At 36.7% G+C, this 17,799-nt stretch overlaps 1 protein-coding gene across 4 annotated transcripts in view; it reads left to right on the top strand.

The window, feature by feature from the left end:
- Positions 1 to 17,799, top strand: part of RAPGEF4 (Rap guanine nucleotide exchange factor 4) — a 156,690-nt gene that overhangs the window by 14,445 nt on the left and 124,446 nt on the right. For all 4 annotated transcript variants that reach the window (XR_003533511.1, XM_027678542.1, XM_027678541.1 and 1 more), the window contains exon 4: positions 7,997 to 8,143. Coding sequence is in view for 3 of the 4 variants with exons in the window: in XM_027678542.1 (XP_027534343.1) it covers positions 7,997 to 8,143 (147 nt within the window). In the remaining variant the exon portion in view is untranslated. The remainder of the gene's footprint in view (positions 1 to 7,996; positions 8,144 to 17,799) is intronic.

The following is a 17,799-nucleotide window of genomic DNA, read 5'->3' as shown; positions in this document are numbered from 1 at the left end:
ATGACTTACAGTGAGGTAGATAACAACATACATTGTACAGATATTTTGTCATATCAAAAACATGTTTCTCTGAGTGTCTTTTAGTCTCATTTGTCCTTTGTTTATGGAGGCAAATCATGCCATTGATTTCAAGAAAACTGAAATGTAATGCTCTGGAAAGGGATCATATGAAGTTAAGCTAAAGATCTAAGAGTTGTTAATTCATTCCCTAGAAATATTTGAATTCAGTTCTTGTTCAGAAAGTTCAAACCAAACCCACTAACAGTGCAGTCTGATAACAGCATAATGCAGTCTCCACTGCAAGAACGGGGAGGTATCTAATAGCAGAGTATTGGAACTGCTGCCATGTTAGACCAGAAGCCTGGAGGTAATACCTATCCAGTGTTAAGAAATAGAAAAACAAGTAGAATTCTTCCCAAATTCCAAATGGTTTCTCAGTACCTTGGTGCTCCTGGATTTACAAAATTTAGGGTGAATAAAAATCCAAAAGGATGAGCTACTTCACTGAGAGAGAGTCTGCCACCCATGTTGTCAAATGTCATGCTGACAAGTCAAGCACTTCTTGCTGTGAGCTTAGTCTTCTGGGAAGGCATCATGTCCCATTCCCTGCTCCTGTGTTTGAGATCTGTGATTGTCCCATCATGTGGCTCAGCATGGAGTTATACCTCTGACATGGGATTTACTGTGCCTTCACAGGAGTGGTATAGGTACCCAGGACCTGATGTATAACACTACCCATTTTTCCCACCTTGACTGAATATAGCATATGTAGCAGGTGTATTTTTTGTGCAAAGTTTGGCTGATTGAGGAAGGTTTCTTGCTCATAGCAGAAATTGGATTTTTTCACTTTGTTGAGCATCACAGCACCAGGGAAATCGGGTCGGAATGCAAGTCAAGGCAGTGTGTGAGTGCGGAGTCTTTCTACTTCTTGCAGTACGATGATAGATAAAAGAGGAACTTATTCATATAATTATTTTTAGCAATCTCTTCACTGTTCTAAGTAGAAATTGATTGTGAGTATAATTAGCCTAATTTGAGCAATTCTTGGCATGGCCTGGCTGTCATTGGTGTAGTCACAATTTGGAACAGTACTGGGCTCTTATGAGACCCTTTTCTGTGCAGGTTTGAAGCAATTAGGAATATTTCTGGTGTTTGCCAAAAGATGGCACTGCACTATTGTTAAGGATCAATGCTCTTTACTGCATCAGAAAGGAATACATCTGCACAATCTGGATCTGGGAGTTAAATTAAGAATCTGTTTGGAGTATTGATTTGTTCTATTAGATGGAGTATGGAATACTTCAGTTTTTTAATGAATAAAATGTAAACAATTTTTTTTGCTTGTTCAGGTTCAAATCTTTTTCCTGCCAATATGAAACTACAGAACCACAGTTCATGTAGTTCTAGTTCTAGAAATTACATTCTGCAATAGTTTCTTAACCTCACATTTCCTTCTCACTGAAGCAATGAACTGAATTCTTGCCACTGCCTAGTTGCCATAGGACACAGCCTCGCTGCCAAAAGGACACCAGCTCATGCATTTACCATTCCTGTCTGGATAAGTTTGATGTTTGAGGAGTCCTAAATACTATTTATGTCCAATATTTTCTCTGGTTTTGCTCCAGCTTGGTGATTATACCATGTCCCTCCATTCTTGGTCTCCTACTCCGTCTCTTGCCTGTAGCTCCTGGAGGCCCAGTCCAGTCTCGTCTGTACTTCGTTGTTGGCATGGTGCTGGTCATTCTTTAGCTTGATGTACTTGCTAGCACTGCCTGCCTACCGTGCTCACTACAAACCCAGATGGTGGAGGAAATACAGTGTTGTATTGCTGTCAGGGCAGCCCTGACAGACTCGGTTGCCAGGAGTGTGCTCCCAACTGGGAATGGATGACCAGTGCTTAAGATATAGGGTTGCTTGTAACCTTCCCTGGAGCACATTTTCCAATAACATCACCCAGGAGCCAAAGCTTCCTTTGTAAAGTCATAGCAACGACTAATTGCTCTGCTGTTGCTATTATAACATAAATGGCACTCACACTAATGAGAAATTTCCAGCAGAGCAGAGGAGATACAGAAGTTTACCTGAGTTTAGAAATTTGTAGTCCCATGTGAGAGTACAGGATTACACCATCTTTTCAGGAGAGAACCTAACTTGTAAATATGAAGTGCAATATGGTTGAAATATCTTTAGACATCATGACATCTTTTAATACTTAAGATGAACAGGGGGTTGTATTAGATGACCTCCTGAGTTTTCTTGCGGCTTGAATTATCCTATGATTATATGATGATGCCTCCAGTGTTAATGTAAATAGGGAAAATCAGATCTCTTGATTTAAAATATGAGTCCCAGTTTTACTAGGTGTTTGTCTACCTGGGGAACTTAAGTGTCATCAAGGCTGGGAATTAATGCGTTGTGTAACAGCTACCATGTGCTAACTCATTATGCAGTCACCTTTGGTGTTTGGTAGCTTTCTCCCATAAGAAGTGCGGTACATTTAGCACCTACTAAGAATGTCTTAATGGCCTTTGTTCCTCCAGAATCATGTAGTTACATGTCTTGCACTAGAAATGATATCCTAATGCACTAATGGATCAGGACTTCAGTGTAGCTAGTGAGGTATTCCCACACATTTTGCTGCACATTTTATCTTGCTCATATAGACGTCTGTGATTTCTCACAGAAAATGTTAGTAATACTGATTAGGATCAAGTTGAGAATTCATATAAACAGAAATATTGACATTAGCTAGTATTTGATATTATGATAACAGGAACCACTGCGTCTGCTGATTTAGTGCTTTAGTAAAGACAAACACACATATTTAGAACCTCATAAATCCTTGCTTTCATACTGATTTGGAAAAATCCTTTCTGCCTGCTTGCAAAACTGTGTTTTGTCACAAGAGGGCAGCGTTATAACACATAACAAACCGAGTGCCGACAGTGCTTGATACTGAAATGGCTATTCCGAAAATCATATTCGCCTATTTGCCATATACCTGTTTTAAAGAGTTTGGCCAGATAAAATGTCTCTGTTACTGTTAGATCTGTTCCACTGAGGTGGTAAAATATGCTAGTGATGCTGGTAATTTCATTTGCCATTGGAATGGATACAGAGATCTGATAGGATTACTCATCCAATACATCCTGAGCGGTGTCTGGTCTGCTTTTTGTGCAAACTATTTAGGAATTTTCTGGGTGTTCAACAACCAAGAAGAGACTGAAGAGGACTTTTTTAAGGTAAAAATGTCCCACTGTGAATTGCGGAGGTAACTGTAATGAGCTGTTTTGGTCTTGACCTAACTTGTTTGTAACAAACACCCTGATAAATATAGTATTTAAAAGTCACAGAAAGACATAGTTAAGTCACCTTCAAAATAAACAGAAAATGTAGCCTCTGTAGAATCTCTCAGAAAAATGTCTTTACCCTCAGTTATGAACAGGTTCTGACTTTAATTTTTATTTGGTATCCAATGTTATGACAGAGATATATAGTAATAAAAGTTTCTCTTAGAGATATTCCTGGTTAGGTGTTGTCTTAAAAATGCTGCTGACTGCCTTGTGTATGTTTGATTTTTGAACTCTGTTTTGAAAATGAACGGAGTCAAAGGATGACTGTTGGCAATGTTTCAGAATAAGGCTGGGAATAAATGCTTTATGACAGAAGCATCAGGGTTACATCATTGTCAGATTCTGCAACATTGTGATTTACTGAATTAGATTCAGAGCCTTTTACCCCAAATGACTCAGATTTATATTCCTCTCTGATGAAATGTGAAGGAATGAAGAGAAGAAAGGCAAAGACCAAACAGCAATTTGATCTGCAGTTTTCCTACAGTGTGTGCTGGGGCCTATTGCCAACTTATCTTGCGTATGTTTTGGTGGAGTTTTTTTAAGCTGATCAATTTTTAAAAACAGACCAAACTGAACACAGGGCTTGACTTAACAAACAACTAGCCTCTTTTAGAAAAGCTTTAAAGGAGGAGCTATGAGTGTTTGGATGGTACAGCAGTGTCAGCTGTAAGAAGAGGCAGAGGGCTGGGAGTGAAAAGTTAGTGGGATTGCTGAGAAGAATGATTGTGAAGGAAGAGGTTCATGTCCACATAGGAGCTAGAAGAATTTCACAGCTGTTTGAAACTGAGGGCAAAGTAGGTATATAAGATGAAGTGGCAACAGGGAAAGGGATTTAAACAGGACAGTTCTTGCAATACTGCTTTCCGCATGTAAATGCCATTATGTGTGTGTGTAAATAGCCATAATGTATTTTGGAGATAACCTATGTGAAGTTGCAACATAGGTTTGCACTGTAGTTTGTAGTGTAGTGTAAATATGCCCAAGCTTACTTTAAAGTGTTTAGTTTCAGCATGAAAACTGCTCTACCCGTTGTAACACAGAGATTAGCTGGACTAATACTCAACTGTGAAGCAGGGTGTATTGGCTCATGCTCAGCTCCACAGTGTCATGGTTTTTAACTTAGCTTATTGAAAGTTAATACAGAAAAATCAATTCACTTCTCTCTGCCAGGTGACCTAGGAAAAAGTCCAAGGCATCACAGGTAGTTTTTAGAAGATCAGACAGAAAGAAATGGGAATAATGAATGTGTTATTACAGTACAAGTAATCTGAACCATAAATATTTTAATTAGGTACTAGAAGAATAGCTGGTCACAGTCTTTCTAGAAGCATAATGCCTCCTTTGAGCAAGTCACCTTGTCTTGTGTAAAAAGGATGGCCTAAAATATGTTTACAGGCTGCAGTTTTAGTGTGGGAAGGTATTTCTGTTATTCTTAGAAGTAGTTTGATAAGAATTTCTTATATGAATGGCTGAATCACTCCAGTAAATGTAATGGAACAGAAAAAGCACTTCTTAGATAGTTTACTTTCATGTATATCCTTGGTTTCTCATTATCAAAGGAAATTTTTGCTGAGGACAAACTGAACTGTGTCAAAGTAATAATAAGCAAACTTCTCAAAATGCCAGCTTTTGCAAATCTCCAATTAAATATGGAGATGGTGTGGTGTCCTAGAGGGACACAGGTGCAAAGGTGAGATAAAGGTGCAAAGTATGGGAAAATGATGAAAATAAAAATAAACTAGCTACATCAACTCCCTTATAAACTCAAAGTGTTGAATAAACTAAAATTTCAAAGAGATGTCCTTAATCCCTTTGAGCCTGGAATCTTGTAATTTTTTCCCTATTTTCTTAATTTCTCTTTCAGATACCATGATTTTATTTACACACAGTACAAAAATTCTGGTTGCCAGGTTGAAAAACAGAAGGTGTCACAAGTCAGGGAGGAGCATGTGGGGATGAGCCTTGTGATGGTGGGGGAGGGAATAAGGTAGAGCCTTGTTTCTGATTTTCATCCGTTCCGTAGAATCGTCTTACGAATTCAATAATGTTTTAGATTGATGGGGGGTGACAGGGAGGTTTAACAAATCTTTCGCTGCATGTGTCTCACTTGGCAGTAACAGTCAGTGCAACTGAATACACAAACAGCCTCTGAACGCTACCATTTTATGGTGTGTTCAGAGGACACCAATGGAAACAATCTCACCTTTTTTAAGTCTCTAATACTGCCTTTTAAATAGCTGTTTGAATGTTAGCTGGTTACCAGCAGCTAGAACCCCCTGCTGCTTCTGGGATTGCAGAGGGGAACAGCAAACTGAGTTTTGAGCTGCCAGCAATCCTCCTGAAGTCTACACTGAACAGCGGGAGATTCTTGAGTGCAAGGTTAACAGGTGTAATAGAAAGCACACCTGATTCCCCAGGAGGCTGGAGATGTATAAACAAGGGGCAGCGAGAAAATGGGGCTCTGAAGTCTTGAAGAAGACATAAGGTCCTTTGCCCTAGCTAGATGTGAAACTGCATCTCTGTGGAGAACAGTGATGGCTGGGAAAAAAACCTGAAAGAACTTTATAGAAGCCTGGACTTTCATTTAATGAATGTAGATAGACCATTCCAGCCTCTTGACCTAACACCCCACAGTGTTAATTTATTTCTCCAGCTGAACGGCTGCCTCATCAGAATTGGAAACAGTCAAAGAAAGATGAAGTGTTCCAAATGAGTTCTATTTTTTTGGAAGGAGGGAGTGAGAAAAAAAGTTGGAAAATATAGACACTGTTTATGATCCACCTAATGGAAAAGTTTCTTTTATGCCAGGCTGTTTGGTTGTCCTGCCCTTAAGAGAGTTCTTTTATCTGAACTTTCTAAATAGAGTTGAGAAGAATGTATTGGACATTTGGAGATCAAATTTTGTGTGAGCTCCTTTGAGTGCAGTTGTGAGCATGGTAGCATGCATATAGCGTTTCATCTCGGACAGGTGAGCTTGTTAAGGCAGAACTTCAGTGTATAACCTATATTATAGTCTGTTTGCAGAGACCTCTATTTAGCTGCCTGGGTGCTCATTCCCAAATATTCTTTCTGTTAACAAAACCTGTTCTTATTTGCCTTCCTTGAAAATTTATTTCTGACAGTTGTTAAGTTCTTCCTAGATCTTTTCTAAGATGTAATTGATTTTGTTTTCCTGAACATATAATTTTATATGGTAACATCTGTGTAAGAGCAATTTGCTATGGTTCAGGGAACTGGACTATTATGGGCTTTTGTCTTTGTATTGCAATTATAAAGCTACTAACTTGATCTTAGTAACATTTGCCTATTACAACATATTAGATGCATGAAAGGAAAACAGTGCAATTTTAAACACAGCAAATGATGCTGAAATATGCTCATGTATCTCTCTTGGATTATCTACCAAAAGGATAACAAAAGTTTCTATTTTGATTTTTGTAGGCATTCCATGAATTCTACATTTTGGAATTAAACTAAATTTCTCAGGTTTTATCAAGTAAAGCTAACATGTGTTTTTATGTATTTATGTGTATTTGTGTGCGCATGATTTCCTTTGTCAAGTGCAGTTTTTATGATTTTAATTTCTTAATACTGTTGCTATTTTTAAAAATTACTTAACAGACAGTCAATTAAGGCCCATCTTAGAAAAAGACATATGTAAGTGTTCAGCTTCAAGCTTGTGCTCAGGAGCATAGCAACTTGTAAGCCTAGAACAGAACATGTATCTAAAGATTTTGATTCAGCAAGTTCTTTAGTTGCTAGTAGTCTTAATTTTTTGTCTGCAGTAGCTCATAATTTTTATTGGAAGTATTACAGAAGAGTTCCTGGCCAAGGGAGATTCATTTAGACATCTTTCAATCACATGAATGACATGTACTCATATAGACTCTTTTGAAGTGGACTTTACTGCTTGTTTGGGACCCTTCTGAATACTCTATACATGGATACGATTATTTCAGGTTATTTGGACTTTAATCGTTTCTTTGAAATCCCTGACTTTATGTGACAATAATAATTTTTTTTATCTGGTACTTAATTGGCAAATATCCATTAGCAACTGAGAAATTTACTGTCATTTTCAACAGAAAGGCCGAGACGGTTAAACTGTTCAACTGCGTTGCTCACAGACCTTGTACAGCAAGGAAATGAATTATAAATACAAGAGGATATTATAACTGAAAAGTATGTTTACTGAGAAACAAATTTTCTTTCTGATGAGGGTAGCCTATGTAGGACAGAAATTTATATTCCAAGATTGTATTTCTGACTCTAGTTACCTTCTCATCACCTCTGAGATTTCTGAAGATCTTGTCGTCACAGCAGTGTTGAGACGTAGATGAACGGAGGTCATACTTTCTTCCAAATGTGAAGGTGACTCTTGTGTTCTCAGCTTTGCAGAGGGAAATGTCTAATTCAACTGATGGATATAGAACACAGAAATCCTGCTTGTTTCCACATTAATGCTTCCTGTATTGTTAATCAGCATATGATTTTTTTTTTTGTGGGCACTTTAATTAATTTTCTTTTAAAGCAGATTGATGAAGAATCTTAAGGTAGTGCTGTTAGAAAATGTGACACAAAGACTCTTAAAATATCCCAGATTATTTGATATATGTACTTTTTTCTTTTTTTGTTTAAAGGATGCTGTGACAATATGCACTCTGGGAATAGGAACTGCTTTTGGAGAGTCCATTCTGGATAACACTCCTCGACATGCTACCATCGTTACCAGAGAATATAGTGAGCTCCTTCGAATTGAGCAGAAGGACTTTAAAGCACTTTGGGAGGTAAATTCAGATTTATTTGCAGTTAATGCAGAAAAAAATGACTTAAAAGGTTAAGTGTTTGTAATGAAATAAAAGCACATTTATACCATGAGTAAAGTATAATTCTTTTAAATTAGTTTAGAAAAAAAGTTTTTACTTCGCTTTAGTGTTTAATATTCTGTATGATTACATATTCCTGTATTTCTTGTAGACCTCTTCTAATGAAATAACTTACGTGAAATTTCTGGTAGAATTTATTTGTATATGGCAGGTGTTGATTTCTTAGCCTTAAACTTGCTTTTATTGCCAACATTTATGAGGAGAGTCTATCCTTAATATACTCTGAAATTTTAAATTATTCTCCTTTACTCTTGTCTCATCACCAGCTGTAAGGGGTTTAGAATTTGCAGATGGATCAAGATCACTTAAAAATTAACTTACTGATTACATGTGAATTCCCTTAAAACTTTCCTTTGTGGAGAACATAGTGCTGAGGTTCTTCATTCTATAATCTGCGTGTACTTTGGTACCCACTCAGAGAAGACTTCATTAACATGTTACTGTGGAAAGTTACTGAACTTGAGTCTGTCTGCATTTTTGTAAGCATTACATTTGGTTTGAAAAGTGTTCTGGTTCCTTTTGGCCTGGCCTATGCTATTGCCAATTTGTACTGCCAGCTTGTTTTAAATGGTGACTGTACAAGTGTAGGTGTTGTGTAGAGCTGTCAGATGGTGTGAGTGTCCTGAAGTTGCAGGTCTAGGGATGCTAACTATATTTAAGAAATGGATGCTGGTTGTAACATTTTAGTTCAGTTTCTCTCCTGAGTGCAGGCAGATGGGTTTTTTTTTGCTTTCTTCTCTTGAGAAAGAGCAGTATTATACTGCAAATAATTGTCCTAAAGCAGTACTAAAGTCAGTATCAGAAAAAAAATCAAATCCACAACTAACTACACTGATAGAGAAAACAGCACTTCCATCACCTGTCTGCAAATATGTTACCTTGAGCATAATTGATGGTGTAGCATGACCAAGGTGTGAAGGACCTCTATGTGAATGAAACATGCTTGCCATTGATGCTCTAATTAGATATCATTCTTTGAATTGCATAGCCGTGATTTGTACTGGGTTTTTTTGCAAGTTCTACAGCTAAAATAAAATGCTGGTAAGGTCTTGTAGCAAGTTTGAAGAATTTGACAAGGCAATATTTTTCTGCAGTTCATAATCTTTTTTCTCTACAGCAGCTGCATTATAGTTTTGGGCCTTGGCATTAAAAGATTAAATATGCCAGTGGTCTCATCAGTTTTAACATATGCAGCACTTGCCAGTGGTCAGAAATTTGTTAATGAAGATAGTGCTTTACAAGCACTATGTATTGTCCTCCTGATGGAGGAGAATAAATCCAATTGTAGGTTTCCCCAGTAGTGTTTTTTTTTAAAAAATCACTTTTAATTGGTATAAGCACAGTCATTTCTCCTATGTATATGAATTTCCTGCTAAGCATTCAGAGACTGTTGTTTTCCTATCAGGATTATTGGGGGAGTGGAGGTTAAGTTCCCTTCTTAAAATTTTTGAAGTTGTTTTAAAACAAAAATTTGCATAATTTGCTCTTTAACCATCAGTACAGTGTTGTTTCTAGCAATTTTGCTGATTTTGGTGAGTGTTTTTATGATAGATGCTTTTGGGAAAGATCATGTGTGTTGGAAGTATTGAGAGTGATCATAGGAAGCTTTAGCACACATCTTGTATGTTGCAGCTTTTATGAAATTGTGCAGTAGAACATGTCACAAATGCTGCAGGTGTCAGTCGCAGACCACAGTTTAGATTTGTGGTGCTTCTTTGCCCTTTGTGCCGTTTTACAGTGAACTTTTGGTGTGCTTTCTTTCAAGGAGGCTATCCCTGTGCTCTCAGTAGAAAATTATGTCATGAAATACAGCTTTACTGATTAGTCTGAGGTAGAATTAAGTTGTTCATTTTTTCAAGGCAGTATTTATTTCCTTACAATTTGCTAATCCCAGAGCCTGCATAAGTTGCAGCTAAGTATGATAAACAGAAAATGTTTAAAATAGACAGAAAATTATTTAAGAAAATTCCCCCCAAATATGCTACCAATAGTAACAGTAGTATGTTATTATTAATGTTATTGTTACCTGAAGAAAAATAAATACTTTTCTAAAAGGAGACTTTTTTTATGTTATGGATGCTGCTTTGTTCTCTCTGCCTTATCGTTTCACCTTTGCTGTGACAGTCTATATGGGGAAATTGTTATTGATACAATGACGTGCCATTCAGATTTGTTTTAATTTGGTTTTAATGAAAACACACACAAAGTCAAGAATAGATAATAGATACTTAATATCAGTGGTACCATGGAAAAATGGGAAAAGGCAACAATGTCAGTGCCATTACAACCCAGATATGGTATAAACTAAAAACTACAGCATGCAAATTTCAGCTCTCCAGATAATGAAAATTCAATTCATGAGAGGAGTTGTTTATCCAGAAAATATATTGTTGAATAATTCCAAAACAATGTAATATTGTATTATAAGAACAACTTAAATAAATTGTGAGGTTGGAATTCTTAAAATGGTTACAGATTTTATGTATGTAGGATTTTTATGATTACTAATAAAAGGGAAAAATACATTTTATAAATTATTTTTTCATTTGTTTGTGTGTTTTTCCCCAGGAAATTTACTTTTGTGGAAATTTACTTTTTTCACTCTTGAGGCAAAGAACAAATTAAAACTCTGCTGACCAGTTAAAGATTTTTGACCTACAGAGCATGGAAACCCCAATACTGCAATTTTTAATATTCTTTCTTATTTTTAAGTTGTGAATGTAATTTTGGAACATGAACCCACATTCATTGATTCAGTATTGACATTTATGTATTGTGCAACTAATCTGAAATGCTAGGGCTAAGAGCTATGAACTATCTTCCTTTATAGTAAAAAATTTTTAGTACTGAAACCTACTGATGACGTTCACATTTGCAACACATATTTTTCTACCTCAAATCTATGCAGTTCTTTGAAAGACAAATAAATATTCTTTTATATTGCTTATAAAACTTTTAGTATATTCTGAAACTAGATTTTAAGTGAGAGAAAGGTGTAATACCTGTCTATTTCAATTATTTCTAAGTTTAGAAAGAATTTTCAGAATCTCTGAAACTTCAAAATGTGGATTCGCAGGCCTTTTGAGTTTTGTTTAAATTGAAAAGTAACTTATTCTGTATTAGCTGTATTTCTCTAAGAAACTACTGTATTGGCAGAATGAATCACAGATCAGATGTGGTTTGTTGACATATTTAATACACAATATACAGCAAAGTTACTTTCTTAGAATACTATTGGAATTGAGTCTATATGTGAAAAAGAGAGATAGCTACTACTAAACAGACTTTTTCCTTTTTTTATCAGTATTCTTTTGCCAGTTTTGTAAATTTAAATACTCTTTGAGGAAAAGGGAGGGTATTCTTTATAAAAAATATAGTAAGATGTCTTCTGTAATACACAGAGCCCCATATTCAATCAGTCCTTTAAGTACAGAAAGATTTCCTATGACCTTCAATTCTAACAGTCAGGGAATGCTGGTCAAAACCAATGATACTGTCCTGAGAACAACAACTACCAGTTAAAAGGGCATAGTCTTGTTTCCAGTGACCGTATCCGTTGCAGTAGCATCCTGTTTGGGCACATTGTGGAACTTCTACGCTTACTCATCCTTGGAGACTTGTCTATCAACAGCTGTTACAGCAGATTAGAGGTGATGAAATCTCTGGTTAGATTCTCACACAGCTTGATGCTGTTCTCTGATGAAGAAGCTTTAGGAGGTTGTGGGAGTCACTGGGATGTGCCTTTGTGCACCACATGTCCCGGCTTTGGTCTCTGAGGACCACTGACAAACACGAAAAAAGTTACTGGTTACTGTAGACTTCCAAGGTACTCTGTGAATCTGTAGGAAAAGATACTATTTGTGTTGATAAATACTTGCTTTCCTTCTTTAGCATGGATAAGTGTGGTTGTGGTGCTAGCTACCTTGCCCAAAAATCTGCTCCAAAACACAAAGGAAAATACATCCAAAAATAAACATGAAAGCAGAAGGCTACACATGAGGAGCTCTGGTCATGCACATCCTGTTGGGCCACTGGCTTGCTCCACCCCTAATAGCTGGCTTCTTTTAAACAGAGTAGGAGTGAATTCATTTGAACAGTGTGGTCATTACAAAGTTCTCCATAGTTCATCCTCAACCTTTGTCCTTTCATGCAGTTGCAAACTGATTCAAACCCAGACAGGAAGGGAGTGAATCTGCTGAGAGGTGACTTATTTTTAGAGGTCTTTCCTACCGCAGTGTATTACTCAGCCTTCCTTGGATAACACACAAATAACCAATTTCCTTTTGTGTGGAATAAGATTATGTTAGAAGTTACTGAACATGCCTTGAGAAACATTTCAGTTTAAGTAAATGAAGAACAGCTACTACTTCGGTATGCAGTAACTTTGGAGAGAGGGAGACTTGGCCCATGTAAGGTCAGAATGAATATTTAAATTTTTTTTTTAATTCATATTCAGCAGCACTTACACATCTTGTAGTTTGATAACTGTAGTGTAACTTACTTCTTGCTTTTGCCCATCAATGTTCATTCCGTAACCCTCAGCAGACTTCACTGCTCTGTAATGATAGCTTTGGGAGAAGCAGCTTTCTTACCAACTTTGTTTTTTGAGCATTGTGAATGTTAGTTTTCAATGAGCTAGTTCAAAAACAGATCTGTCAGAATAGAAGAAATTTTACATGCCATTTCAATGGGATGCTGTGTAGGAAATAAATGTATGAAATGGCGTGCTGCAGCACTGTTCACTGGGGTTTCTGAATAACGCTTAAGTTGATCAGAATTGAGACCACAGCTCTCAATGCATTTGCATGGAAGTTTGTTGCTTTAAGGTATATCTAATCATACCCTTCATATCGAGGTATAATATAATCTTATGCCTCATTTTATATTCTGGGATTATGGCAATAGGAATTACGAGGGCACTATAAAAATACATTAATTAATATAAACATGTAAGGATTTTCATTTGGTCTCTCTGTTTGGCCAAATTTTAAGTACATTGTTTATCAAAGGATGTTACTGTATCTCGTGGTGTTTTGCAGTGTAATGCAGTAGTAGCACTTCAGAGAGGTAACCTTTTCCTTGCCTTAGACTGTTGGAAAATATATGTTGCTTTGTTACTTGAGAATGTTCTTGCTTCTTTCTCTAAGAGACTCCTAAATATTTCAACATGTGTAAGTAGTATTAGAAATCTCATGTAAATGTCAGTACTTTCTAATACACCTTTTCACCAATGAGTATTCCATACTAGAAATTCTTTCCGGTTCATCTGAGTGAGAGATTAAATTTGAACTGAGAAATGAAATATTGAAAGGGGGGAATCAAAGACAAAAACCAGATTCATGTCCAGCCCCTTAACCATCAGCTTGATTTATGGTATACCGCTCTGCCCATTTATTGCCCAGTAATCAATTGCAGAAGTCTCTGCTCTGATTTACTGATTTCCCATAGGCAAACAGAGTAGAGGTATGAAACTATAGTTAATAAAATACAGAATATTTAGCTTTGCAGGATGGGTGATCATGTGATTTAAAATAGTGAAGTGCTTGGAGACCCACAAAAATATAAAAAGGTGGTCATGGAACACTCAGCTGTCTTTACCCGCTTCATGTCACGGTCTCCATTGACTGCTCAAACGATTCCGTGATGATTTGTCTCTCTAATGGTGTTTTATTGTAAAAGTGATGAAATTGTGGTAGCCTGCATTTTCAGTGTAGCTGGAATACTGTGTTCACCAACATCCCAAATAGCCACCTTGGCAGAATAAGGAAGAATTATTCCATGTTATAAGACAAAATACAACACAGAAGGAAGACATGGAAGGACTCAAGTGTGTGAAATGTGTTGCTTTATGCTGTCTGCAAACCTTCAGTTGATAACCAGTTCAAATTCGTATGCAAAGGAACAGAGTTAGTGTAAGAGACATTGAAAAATGAAGTGATGACAGGCAAGAAGGAGATTTTTTTCCTATAGGAACACATGGAAGGAGGAAGAATATACCCCCCCGCCCAGCTTTAGAATATGACAGTAAACACAGAACTGGCAAGATGTGAGCAAACCTTTGAAAATAGCTAACATCCCTCCTTTATACCTTCTGTATTAATACTGATAAAGCATGCAAGTAGCAGGGAAAGATTCTGAAATTGTTATTATACCAAGTGACAGATAGCACTCCCAGTTTTGCTGGTGTGAATTGACCATGTTTCAAGTGAATACAACACAACTGCTTTGATACATATGGAGCTATATGGGGGCAGAGTCTGGCCTCTAGTGCTGCTGTTATATTGGTTTTGACCATTTTTGTGATATGGTTTTAGGTTTTTCCCTCTTGTTTTGCTTTGTCAAACATTTCTAATTTTAACAAGTGATGCTCTTCTAGTAGAGGAGATTTTAAACAAGTATGAAACAGCATTTTATCCTCAGTAGCCAAAAATACATCAGGACGAGCCATGTTTGTCAGCATAGCAACACAGTGACTGCTGCTTTCATGCAGCTGTGTAAGTCACTTCATATTGTAAGAATGGATGCAGATTTTGTCAACACTGTTTATGACAGTGCTATCTTCTAAAGTAATCTTCCTGGCCACTGGCAGTGGAGAAACTTATGTAGGAACTAAATATTTCACTTCATGTGATATGTACTGATGTGATATGTACTGATGAAAGTGTATAAGTGTTTTGATAGAGTCTTGCCATGAAGTGTTCTTTCCTAAGTAATGACATTGTGACTGAAAAGTTCATAATCAATAATTATCCACTCTGTTTCAGATAATTTGCTATGCCATTATGATATTCAATATTGCCAATGAGGCAGACTTCTTGCAGAAGATCCAGTTAGTTTTAACTCTGTGAGTTTCCCTTTCTTTGTTGTTATCCTTGTTTTAAGGTGACAGACAGTGGCACTTCAGACACCCCTTAAGCAACTGAAAATACTGAAAAATAACAAGCTGAGTGGAAAGGCCTTATCCTTCCTCATGTCTCTCTTCAGCAAACTTTCCTGGTGCATGTTCTTGTGTGTCATCCCTACAATCAATTTGCGTCTCAGTCTCCCAGTTTATTCTGAATTTCAGTAGCAAAATTTTGTGACTCTGTGCCTGATCACTGTGTGAAGTGGAATAAGGCTGTGTAGATGTGATTTCTCTTGAGCCCTCCTACCGTGTCATTGCTTTTGGGTGCAATTCTGAATCACTGTAATAATGACCATCAGATTGAAGCCCCTGTTGAATCCTGTTATACCAGATAAAATGTGCAAAAATATATTGTCATTCCCATTTACAGCCCTTGTAATTGTTTATATGTTTATTAGCACTTCAAAAGGTCTTAAATTAAATTGCAGAAAGCTTGACTTATTTGAGGTTTCTTCTTTGATAAAAAGGAATAGAAACATCCAGAAAGCGTGTCAGTCTCCCTGTTAAGTAATGCCTTTATTGGTTTTCTCATATTTTATCATGGTTAGAGGTAAAGTTGAAAAATATGAATTCATCTGATTTTCACAGAAGTAAATTATTTTGATTAATTTTTAAAATATTTAAATTACAGAAGAACATCTGACAAACTGAAATGTATACACTTAAAGTCTGCAGATGTTTTTCAGGCTGCAATTTTTCTTGAAAGCTTTACTGCCAAACTTGCACTTTCTATAACCAGCTTTTTTATTAGCAAAGAAAGTGCTTTTCATCCTCAGCAGATTGTATTATTAAATGTGGTATCTCTAAGCGTGATTTGCTAAATGGCAAAAACATATATTGCAAAACACAACTGGGAGCCTATGAATATTATTTCAGGATACAAACTTCTGGTCTTTATTTGGTAAAAATGTCTTTCGTAGAAGAATTATAAGATTTGAAGCTTATAAACTAGATTCTGGCTTTTTTCCCCAACATACATTTTAACTATTAAATATGCGTCTGATTCTCATCTGTCACAGAGAGAAAAAATACATAACAGAATTATATCTTTGCAAATATATGTGTGTAAATAATTGGCTATCTGTCTAATCAGAATTATATCTTAGCAGATATTGTGTGTGTATATGTTACTGCATTAATTTAGATTTGCCTTGTCAAACTTCTATGTCAGATTGCGTGGAGCTTTGGTTCTAGCTGTGTTTGTGGTTGGCAGTGTCCTTTCCTGACAGAGTGGATACCAAAGTGATCAGCTGCATAGGGCTTTGCTTACACTTCTCAGCTTCTGGATTTGACACAGACCATTCTTCACTGTGGGATCATATGTGAATGAGGTTATTTTGGAGATTGACCCTTTCTGATCTTCTGTCCAGTGTTACCATCTCAGTCCTTCATTTCTTTTCACATGAGTTGTGCTTTTTCTTCCTTGCACAAGAAGTTGATCTATTATTACTGTTTGCCTCCAGGTTATTGAGAAAAATAGTAAGCCCTTAGAAGCTTCCTTTTAACACTGAGTTTTTGTTGCTTTACAGTAGTTGATGTGGTTGCATGTGCTATAGAGTGCATGCTTGCATTCTGCATTTGAATGGGTGCTTTCTGCGTGTACTGTATAATGGGTGAGGCAAATAATGTGATGCCATTTCTTAGATCAATGGATATGTTTTAATATCGACATTTTAAAAATCCATTAGCTTAAACCTGCTGGCATTAAAAAAATTTAGAGATCTTTGACAATGAGATCTGTGGCCGTGGAAGATCTTATGCAGTTTGACACAAACTGAAAGCAAGGCTATTGTATCATAATATATATTATTACTTTTGATTCTCACAGTTTTGTGTAGTTTATAAAATATTTTTAAAAGTATTGTAAAAGTGTTCACTTTGAGATAGCAAGAAAAATGAAACCTACAAGTCCTATTTAGTGGAATGTAAATCTTCCTTCCTTATGGAAACACTCCCTTGAATGAGCATTCAGCAACTTAAAACTCTAAACAAGCCAAACCTCACACATTATCAATTTATTAGGCATATGGATTAATAAATAGGTTCAAAAAGAAAGTGCTCTTTGCTTGCCTTGATAGTATGGTTCTGATAGATGTCTTTTCCTGGTCATAACCAGAGCTGTAAGGTTCAGTGTTAGCCCTTTCCCTTAGTCTAGTTTCTCCTCTCTCTTCATCCATATTGAAATCAGTGAGCATTGTGGGATTTCAATACAGATAGTTACTAATTGCTTTCTTCTCCTTGTATGATATGCAGCACAGGCTGGTGGCAGCAGGTTTAGGTCTCTAATCTTGTCCATTCTGTAATAGCTTCTATCCACCGACGTAGCTGGTATGACGTGAGAGCAAGAGGCTGGAATCACTCAAATGATTTTGTGGCTTAGTAGTTCAGGGGTGCTTAACAAAAGGGTCAGCCCAGTCCTGGTACTGAGGTAAATTGTATCAAAGCCTTACAAACTCTAGGCATCCCATAGGTACGCTTAAAAAGGACGGTATAGACAACTAAGAACTGAATATGGAATATTTCTGCTGTGGCAGAAAATAAAACTACAAGACTTATTCCCTCATCTTGTCATCTGTGCTGATTATGGCCAGTCCCAGATGTCAAGAAAAGAAAGAGATTTAAAAAAACCCCAATTGTCCATGTACTTGCTCTT

This window comes from Neopelma chrysocephalum, unplaced genomic scaffold (genome assembly GCF_003984885.1).
Source record: "Neopelma chrysocephalum unplaced genomic scaffold, ASM398488v2 Primary Assembly neopelma1_44, whole genome shotgun sequence".
Taxonomy (NCBI): Eukaryota; Metazoa; Chordata; class Aves; order Passeriformes; family Pipridae; genus Neopelma; species Neopelma chrysocephalum.
Note: the sequence above shows the minus strand (reverse complement) of the source record. Positions and strands in the feature narration are given on the sequence as shown.